Below are 10,248 nucleotides of genomic sequence, written 5' to 3' on the forward strand. Positions count from 1 at the left end.
GCTATCATAAACCTGACTGCAAACACACACACACACACACGCACGCACTTGTGATTTTAAAATAACATATCCCACATGGCAGCACCATCACTTGCAATCCTGACTGAAACAAAATTCCTATTGCTGGAGACATTAATAAAAGAGTGAACTGTGGCAGCTTTTATCTATCCTGAAATCAATAATAAATACATTATTACAACTACAGCTGCAAATGATCACATGTAATGCAGTGAATTTATACTTGTAAGTGTATAGTTAATACTAAGGCAAAACTACATGCATTGAACTTCCCTATTAAATCACAAACTTTAATATATACAGTGATGTTTTATTTCAACTTAAACTGATCGTGATGCTCAATCCTTTTGTTTACTTTGTGGCATTAATCTTGTAGTAAACAACAGACAGGCACATAATTCAGTCACACTACACTCTACTAGTCCACCCCCTAACAGTGCAAAATCCATGTGACTGCCACACTCATCCCCACCAGACCAAGTACAGTATAAATGAGTTGCTTACTGCCATCTTGTGGAGCTGGGAGCGAGAAGTTTCACACAGTCGTTTATTTCAAGTTTAGTGATGAGATACTGTAAATTTAACGCCTGAAAACAATTTATTACCCTGGTGTAATCCAGCCAGTAACATCGCTAAGCCTAAGAACATTATTGGTATATCGACTACATCCTGAAATCCATTTAATCCACAGAGTGATACAAAACTCACATTGAACAGAGCTAAAGAATTGTAAAACTTTAATACTGACTTTGGTTACAACTTACTTATGTTCAGTGACTAGCTAGCAGTTTGTACCATCTTTTTAATATTGCAGAAGGTAACTTTCAATCAGAAATGAAAGGAAAACAAATGATTACACTTAAGGTTTATTCATTGCTGAAATATAATCAACTACTGACTTCTCAGTAAATAATGTGATAGAAATCTACTAAAACTATTATTTTTCTTTAGAAGAAAAAAAAAACAAGGCTTGACAGGGGTATGAACATTTCATATGTGAATAAAGTGACATGATGTACTTAAAACTTATTTTTCTTTAAAAGAAAAAAAAAAAAAAAACAAGGCTTCACAATAGGAATATGATTGCAATTTAGCCAAAAGTGAAAGGTAAAAGGGGTTAAGTATAAGATTGGCATGAAGACTGATTGGGTTACACACATAAATACATGGAATATTACATCTGTTTCTATTATGATAGGTCCTTGTCTTTAACACACCATGAAGTACTTTAGAAATAATCACTGCTAAAAAGAGCATACAAATAACATGAGATACATGTGTTACAGTCCATTTGATTAACCTGTTTTCAATCTCTTGGTATAAAAGCTAGGAATATCTCAAATAAACAAAGTAAAGTGAGCATAATAAGCAAGGCTTTTTGTAGGTTTCTTCATTTTGGCAGGAGAGGGTTTCCTGTGATGCTAATTACCAGCAACTCTGACATTGTATCTATACGTGATTAAATCACTAGGGAATATAGAGTAACTTTCAAATCAAGTTTACACTACAAACGTCCGGGGATTTACTGAATAAACCATCATCACATACTGTAGGAGTGATTTCACAACCTCAGGAAAAAACTTGACCAGAGAACAAACATGCACTGACAAACTATCAACAAAGGTCTTTGTCCCCATGTCCCTACTCCTAATAAATGCACTTTACATTTTTAAAAAATTCCTCAGAGCCTCTAAGTGAACAACAACAAGACAAAGTACACAGCAGAGACATTTATCATACAGCAAGATGTGTAGCAGGGATTCTGGTTAGAGGGAAGAGAGATACATTAGCAAGTCATTTCACCTAAACTTGTCTAGTAACCGCACAGTGTCAGCCAAGCATAGTGTCAATGCACTTAAGGGGTTAATGATCCTATGGAAACAGTCATGTCTTTGAAAATACCTTCCAATATGAACTGGAAGAATTTCTGGTGATATTTTATAGGATGCTCTACAGTAATTGTTAACACACTCATTATAATAGTCAGCAGTCAATAGAGACACGAGGCAAATTATCCTAAAGGCGACAGGCGCCTTTTCAAGTCCCTTTTTCTCACCTTCCTATTTAAGAACTAAAATATCCCTTGTGTGCCACTCTTTTCAAATACCACGATGCTCAGTATCTGTATGGTCCCTGTAGGAATGGCATCTCTCCCTGACCCTCGTGGGTTTGTCTTTCTCCTGTTCTCTTTGAAAACTTCAACCTCTTGGCATCTCCTCGCTGCAGTCCTTTAGCCCTGCGGCGGCAGGACACCTTGTGCCTGTGGAGAAGAGTAGCATTCCAGAAGCGAGCAGAGCAGCGGCGGCAAGAGAAAGTCCCTCTGGCGCGATGGGAGGCCCGATGGATGAAGGCGGCCATCGGCCTTTGAGACTGCTTCCCACACACACTGCACCTAAGTCGCTCCTGAGTGGTCGAAGCTTTTTGTGGGTGTTTAACTGCCATGTGGACTAGCAGTCCCGCTTTGCGGGAAAACACAGAATTGGGGCATATAGGACAGCCAAAACGTTTTACAGGGACTTTGAGAGATGATAGGATCTGCACCTTCATTCCTCCAGTGTTGACAAGCTTATACCCACCACCACCTGATCCTCCTCCACACCTAATTGTCAAACGGAGAGAGCCTTGTTTTTTATTTGATTGGCCTCTTATTGTACAACTTATCTTTCTCTTCTTTTTGCTTCCATCGAATCTGACTAAATCTTGGGACTCCCATTTATTTTCTCTCCAATCTCTCCTCTCGGACTTTTTTTTTTTCTTCTTGTGACGTCTCATTTCATCGTGTGATAACTCGATGCTGCAGTCACCGTGTTGGTGGGACTGGATACCTGACTGATATGGATGATGGTGGGAGTGATGATGATGGTGATGCAGATGATGATGTTCAGTGGAGGGCAGCTCCGTGAGGGGCTGAAACGGGGCTGTGGTGTGAAGCGTACGGCTACGGGATCCAGCTGGATATATGTGCTCTCCTTTCACCCCAGCTGGGGAGTGTGGGTGTTGGGGGGGCATTATCGTAGAGTTTGGAGGCAGAGGCTGCGAGTAAGATGGGGCATTGGAGGCTGAAGACTGGGTTGTTGCAGCATCATAAAAGAGGGGAGAGTAACCTGCTGGAGGTTGTGGGGGTGCCTGTTGGTGGCTATGAGTGACGACACTAAGACTCTGCCCTCCGTGGCTTTCTGTGGAAGGAGCCATCTGCAGAAGGGCATTGGTGGCAGCTTCGCTCTCTGATGCTGACTGATTAACGTCGCTCCCACCTCTGTTGTCTCCAGACCCACTGTTGCCTTCTTGCGGGTTAGGCTGTTCGGTGCGGGTCATCCCATGCTGTGACTGCTTATGTCGAGTGAGGCTATTGGAGTAGGCAAAAGCTTTTCCACATACCTCACAGCAGAAGAGCTTTTCACCCCCGCCTTCATGAACCGTCTGGTGGTGTGCAGTCAGATGGAAGTGATGGCGAAACGACTTCCAACATATAGCACAGGTGTAGAGTCGAGGTGGAGGTGGGGGCTGTGGTGGGGGGGGGGGTGGAGGATGCGGCTGGGGGTTGGTGTCTTGAGGCTTGACATCTTGAGTATAAGAGTAATAAGACGAGGTGCTTGGTGCTTGGTTCTGGTTCCTTTCTTGGGGCACGCTACATTGAGGGTTTGGGTTAAAGCTGTTAAGGCTCTCCGGAGCTGGTGTTGTGGGCACTTCTTCCATCTCCCCTTTCTGGTGGAGTTTGCTGTGCCTCCTGAGGCTCTGGGAGTAACCAAACTCTTTCCCACAGATGCTGCATTTGTAATTCTTTGCTCCAGAGTGGACCGTTTGATGCTTGCTAAGGTGAAAAGCCTCTCTGAAATACTTTCCACAAACAGTGCAGTGATGGGGCTTTTCTCCAGTATGGATGCGGTCGTGCCTGCGCAGGGTCTCGCGACGTGCAAATCCCTTACCGCAGACACTGCAGAGGTGAGTGCGTGGGAGCCCACTGGGGCCCATTCTAGGAGTGTACTGCCTGCGCTTGGGGGGTTGTCCACCAGCTGCAGGATCTTTCTTAGCTCTAGGTTTGCGGGGGCGTTTTGGTTTGGCAGGATTCTGTGGGTTGCTGCTCATTGCCTCCTGGCTCCCACCACCTCTGAAATTCTTATCCATACCAGATGTAGATGAAGGTGAGCCCAGAGGCCCTAACCCAAGACCACCTAGTAGACCTCCTATGATGTCTCCCCTATCATCCCCTCTATTTCCACTGTTACTAGCTGCCGTTATAGCAGAGATTGCATTATTGACAGAGCTAGTGACATCATCCTCTGAGTCATCCAGTAGAGAAGAAAGGGGTAGGTGAGGCTGTTGCTGCGGATGGTGGTGCTGGTTGTGGCTCTGAGCGTGTGGATGCAGTGTTGGGGCCAAGGGTGCCTTTCTCAGAGTTGGGCCCGCCATCCCACTTCCACAGGGGGAGGCACCAGAGTAGCATGGAGATGGATTACCTTGAGAACGGTGGTCATCATGGTAGCCTGTGTAACGATTCCGAGAGTAGTCAGTGGGGTATTTACCATCTGTTCTGTCCCTGTCATTTGTATTCCCTCCCCTTCCAGACTGATACAGACCATCACATCCTAAACCTGATTTTGGTTCTCCTTCCCCCACAATGATTACACCATCTTCATCCTCAGTTTTCCCATAAATAACCCCTCTATTGCTTTGATAAGTTCCCCCTCCTCCATTACCTCCTGCACCCCCTCCCCCGACTCTGTCCTCACCATCAGTTCCTGTCTTGCTGCCCCGCTGTTTGGGTCCCCTACCTGGCTTGCCGCAGGTGCCTGAGGCAGCATGGTTGAGTAGAGAGGTGCTCTCGCGGAAGGCACGACCACAGGCGGGACATCGGAATGGCTTTTCCTCATGTATCTTCTCATGGCGTGTCAGTGACTCTCTACGATTAAAAGCCCGAGAGCAGGTGGAGCAGCCATATGGGCGGGCTGGAGAGTGTATAACACCATGTTGCAGGAGGTGCCCTTTTTTCTTAAAGCCTTTGCCACAATCAGGGCAATTAAATATTTTGTCTGGGCTAGGACAAGAATTTGGTGTGGGTTGGGGAGTTTCTTGGGTCGAATGGGGAAGGCTTGGGTCAGACTGTGTTTTAATGTGAATAGGGTTTGGGCCAGTAACGGCAGTATTGCTAGTGCCTGCCGTGGTTGGCTCATGCATGCGCAAATGCCTGCGAAGGCTTGAAAGGTGAGGAAAGCTTTTGCCACACTGCCCACAGCTATAAATAGGTTCTGTATCAGAGTCTGCATGGTTGGGTTGCATTGAGCTCTGGTTATCCGATTTAGAAAGGTGAGAATCATTAGTAACTAGTACTGAGGCAGCAGTGGTAGAGGGAGCAGAGGAGGAGGAGGAAGAAACTACTGATGAGGAAGAAGATGATGAGGCAAGATGGGATGATGGGTCTCCACCTATATTTGACATACCAACCCCACTCCCAATTAAAGCTGGGGGCTGACCATGACTAAGCCCTCCATTACTACTAGCACTGGGATTACCACTGTGGCTGCTGTGACCATGGCCACTGCTGCTATTATTACTGTTATCAGATTTTCTCTGTGGCAAGTAGCCAGCCATAGCTTTCTTCCTCCTACTGCTGCTGCTACCACTACTACTTCCACCTCCACCACTTTCCCCTTTACCATCATCCTTAGGTAAAGATAAATGAAGTGGTAAGGGGAGGGGCAAACCTGCCTCCTGCTGCATCAGAGAAGCTATCTGATTTGATGAGAGTACAGGGATGCCCTGGAAGTCAAAGCCACCCAGCGATGAGGGTTGAGAGCCAGGGTGGAGCGGGTGGTGAGGATGAGAATGAGAGTGAGGATGAGAGAGGGTGTGCGGTGGAAGCTGTTGCTGCTGAAGAGGCTGCTGTGGAGCCTGCTGTGGCTGGGGAGTGGAGTGGGCATGTGAGTGCGAAGAATGCAAAGCAGGAGGTGGAGCAAGACTAGTACTAGGCTCTGCACCTGTCTGACTCAAACCAATGCCTAAGTGATTATGGGTTCCCTGTTGAACAAGAAACTGCTCTAAACTAGCATTAGCGGGCATCCCAGATAGGAAATACTGATTGGCAGCTAACATGCAACTAAACTGTTGGTGAAGGCTCCGTGCATCAGACTGGGCCCCAACCAATTGGTGTCCCAGTGAGCTGACTGCACTGCTGCTAGAAGGGTTATTAGAGGTGGCCACAGAAGTTGAAGGGGAAGGAGAAGAGGGACCAGGTGAAGCTTGGGGGACAGAGAGGCCAGGATGCAGAGGAGGAGGGGGTGGAGGTGCTGATGTTACTAATCCTCCCAATCCCCCAGCACTCCCACTACTGCTACTTCCCCCTGCAAAGTGCTCAAAACGGCCTACACCTGGGTGTAACTGCTCCTGTGCTAGTGCTGCCTCAGACGGGTGGAAAGAGCGCAGGAACTGTGGGTAGCCTGAAGAATGACTTGAGCTGCTGCTGCTCATCTTGCTTGACTTTGAACGAGAGCTCTGAGATGAGGAAGGCTGTTGTTGTAAAGGTGGGGGAGGAGGGGCACTCATCTTGGCAAAAATGGAGGCAGAATCAGAAAAGGCGTTACCTCTAGACCCCTGCAGGGGGCCCAAGCCAAGTCCAGACAGAAGAGCTCCAGAAGACTCAGCCTGCTGCTGCTGCTGCTGCTGTTGCTGGAGTTGATGCTGGTGGAGTTGCACTTGCTGTTGATGCTGTAGTTGTCGATCTAAACCAAGGCCTTTAAATTGGTGGGCCTGGTGCCCACTTAACATCTCTATAATGTCCAGATTGTATTTTCCAAATTGGAACATTTCCCACTCACTTGCACATGGGGGTACAGGAGCCAAACCTCCAGCGCTAGGAGTGGAAACAATGATCCCACCACTGACAGGTGAAAAATATACTTTACCCTAAGGGTAAGGTTATGCTACTATTTCGTTCAGTACTACTTGAATGTCAGCTTTAATCTACAGTTCGTCTCTCCAGAATGTTTACTTCTGGTGCTGCTACTCCCTCTTGATCATCCACTGCCCACACTTCCAAAACGAGTGGGGTAGCTGAGAAGACCGAGTTTATGATCAAAAGGTAAAAGTGTCTTTTTGACAGGCAGATGAGTTCCACCTAATTTCAAAATTGCTTAGAATAGTTTTATTGAGAAGCAGTTCAAATGACGACTTCTTGTTTCCTTTGAGAGTTACAGCGATGACAATTTCATCTAAGCAAGTTTCCTCATCCGTGTTCAGCCAAGAAGTTCCTATAGCCAAAAACACAAAATTCAGACAGGAATGATAGTCATAGAGCGGAAGATTTAGCTCAGTTAGTTCACAGGAGGCTTGTGCCATAAGGGAAACCAAGCAGTGACAGGAGGCAAAGTTTGCTTATTTAACAATGTTAGATAGTGACCTGATTTATTATTATTATTATTATTCACCACAATAACGACCCCTTAACCCTGCTGCAGCAGCTATATAATGTACAATATCTCACATGTATTGTGTCCTCTCTTATGACATTAACAATATAAATGCACTATGTAAAGATCCAGTACCAAATATTTACTGAGGAAAACGAACAGAGAGAACACAGAGGGGTGTGGTGGTGCTGTATGTAAAACCACAATAGACAACAGATGCATCGCGTTTGGTGAAATGCAGGTGTGTGTATGCAACTGATAATTTGGATTATACCCCCACTACTTACACTGATGGCATCCCTGCAACATTTTACCACGTGTGCTGAGAGTTCTGTGAATCATGACTTATAATTGTTACAAGGAAGTTGACAGTTTATTTCAGGCTGTATTTTGAGCAGAATTCTATATGAGCAGAGATTAAACACTATGTTCAACAATTTGTCATTAAAATAAAAAAACAAATAAATGGACTGTATTGCAGTATGACTTTTATATTGTGGGAACATTTATCTGTGTTGCTTTTAGAGTTTAATAGAAAGCAGAGCTTCCTCATTGTGTTTTTTGACAATGGATCATGGTGATGGCGAAAACGGGTAAACGGGACCATTAGGTTAATCATCAACTGTCAGCTCATGTACATGAGCCCGTTTTTTTTTTTTTTTTTAAACCCTTATCCATACCTTAATTTGGTAGAAACCACTGGGACACTGTCAGCCCCTTGTCCAGGTTTTCCTTTTCAGCATGAAACTATTCACTAGTCATTAGTGTGGAAACAAACATCCGAGAGCAGCGATAATGTATTCAAATGCAGGTCAACTGGTCCTGCAAACAAATGTTAATTATTTACATTCAATCCTCATTTAGAAGTTAGGTGGGCACCTTTTCTTGCCAAAAGTGTACCATACTCACACTGTGGACTTTTTCATTTTTGTCGTAGTTTATGATTAGAAAGTATTAAAGACAAACATATTAAGTACATTAATCACAGTACATTAAAATGAAAACCAGACTGAAACCAGTCCACACACTGTCAAAATAAATTGCATGGGATTATTTATCGTTTCATAAATGTTTTAAAAGTAATATTAGCCACGGTTAATCAAAGGGGTAGTTGGACAGTATCAGTTGCTGTGTAATAGTTAAAATTAGGTCTAGAGAATGACTTCATGACACATACTTTATTCTGGACATCCAGTTTTTACTGTTTATGTTACTTATACATGCAGCACATTTCAACTGTATGCACTATTGAGATAGCCCTCTGTTTTTCTTTGCACTTGTAGTCACTATATATATTATATATATACATATATATTTATGCCTGATTCAACTCCAACTCCAATTTAATAATAGTTCCTTTAAATGCATTTCTTGTAGCCAAAAGAGGTGGAACATAAATTCTACTAGGGATAATTAATTAAACGCATAATGATGATAAATTGTTGTAAAATCCCCATTATTCCACCTCTGAAATGCCTAAAACCATACTAGCTACAGTACAACCACTCACTTTTGCTCACCTCGCACAATCTCACCGTTTCCTCTGATCGCTGCGATGAACCTGAAGGGGACCGAGTTCCCTTGGTAGATGAGAAAAATTATCTATCGCTTAGTTCACTGGCTCTCATTTTAATGTAAAGCTGCAATCCTGTGAATAGGGACAGAAATGCTAAAAATTAACATCACAATCACTCTCGGTGCACAATGTAAACACAGGCGCAAGTAATAACGGATGCACTTGAGGAGGCATCCTGTAATAGTATTGGCTAACATTTGGAGAAAAAAAGAAAAACATTGGACGCGCTTGCATGCAAAACTTCACGGTTCTCCTTAGCATCATATTTTACACTGGCTCAGCGTGTTTAGCTATGTGCTGCCACACGCAATCTAGAAAACCGAATAAGCACCGTTGCTAACATTAGCCATCATTTCAAACCACACTATTAAAAACAACTACCGTTAACACCACGATGCTAGCGTTAGCATTTACATCTCCGTAACCTATATGGAGCAAATGTTTACCTACGCATCCAGTAGCACGGCACAGTTGCAGATGGATGAGGCCTGTCACGCCTTCTTCTAACTGCCTAGCTAGCTATCGTCCGCTTCCATTTCTGCGTGCTGTTTTCCAGTCGTTAGCCAGAGCCATTTTCACGGATGCTGAGCTGGGTGAACGCTTCCACCGATACCCCCAGAAATCAACGCCGACGGATACCGCAGCCGCCTCGTCGCCATTTCATCACGGCACTTTGCGCTGGCAGGGAGCTTTTGCTAAAAGGTTTCGACGGCCGAGAGAAATTTGGATGGTCGGCGATAATATTTTTGGGTAAAAGTGAGTGACGTGTGCTCCCTTAACATTGGTCCTTTCCGGCCCTTGTAATGTTTCCGGGTAGCACCAGCGGGGCTCACGGACTGTAGTTTGGGGCTCACGGCGGAGTCTGCGTTTGATTAAAACGGGGATCCGCGTCGCCAGAGCTGTGTATTGAGATCAGTTGTGCCCAGTCCACCACCACCACACCCCTGAGGCTGATTATATTCCAAGTTACCCGGTCTCAGAGGGAGGTTGAGCTCTGTTCCCCAGGCTGCATAATGACTGGTACCTAACAGGCCTCTATCATGCTCTAGGAATGTTATATCTTTAGGCTATGACATTTAAAAATACAAAACAAATACAAGTTAGGAAGTTCAACAATGTGTTTTTTTTTTTTTTTTTTTGTCTATTAGAAATATATTCTTATTTTTTTTATTATCACTTACATTAAAAAAGTTGTAGCAGTGCCATTAATATTTTATTATTTATAGGTTAACTTCATTCAAAGTGCAGGAA

The 10,248-nt window shown here is 44.3% G+C and overlaps 1 protein-coding gene across 4 annotated transcripts; it reads right to left on the minus strand.

Annotated features, from left to right (window-relative positions):
- Positions 1 to 1,319: 1,319 nt before the first annotated feature.
- si:dkeyp-69b9.6 (zinc finger protein 865) lies at positions 1,320 to 10,041 on the minus strand. 4 transcript variants are annotated; one of them, XM_026371848.1, is made up of 4 exons: positions 9,444 to 10,041; positions 8,942 to 9,069; positions 4,791 to 7,262; positions 1,320 to 4,502 (listed from the first exon to the last, which is right to left on the minus strand). In XM_026371848.1, exons 3-4 carry the CDS (start codon positions 6,817 to 6,819, stop codon positions 2,134 to 2,136), a joined length of 4,398 nt encoding a protein of 1,465 aa, XP_026227633.1. In that variant the 5' UTR covers positions 6,820 to 7,262; positions 8,942 to 9,069; positions 9,444 to 10,041; the 3' UTR covers positions 1,320 to 2,133. The 4 variants fall into 4 exon arrangements, with proteins under 4 accessions (XP_026227633.1, XP_026227632.1, XP_026227631.1 ...); XM_026371847.1 differs by having other exon boundaries at positions 1,320 to 7,262; positions 9,448 to 10,041; XM_026371846.1 differs by having other exon boundaries at positions 1,320 to 7,262; positions 8,957 to 9,069.
- Between the last annotated feature and the right edge of the window lie 207 nt (positions 10,042 to 10,248).

Source organism: Anabas testudineus, chromosome 16 (assembly GCF_900324465.2).
Source record: "Anabas testudineus chromosome 16, fAnaTes1.2, whole genome shotgun sequence".
Classification (NCBI taxonomy): Eukaryota; Metazoa; Chordata; class Actinopteri; order Anabantiformes; family Anabantidae; genus Anabas; species Anabas testudineus.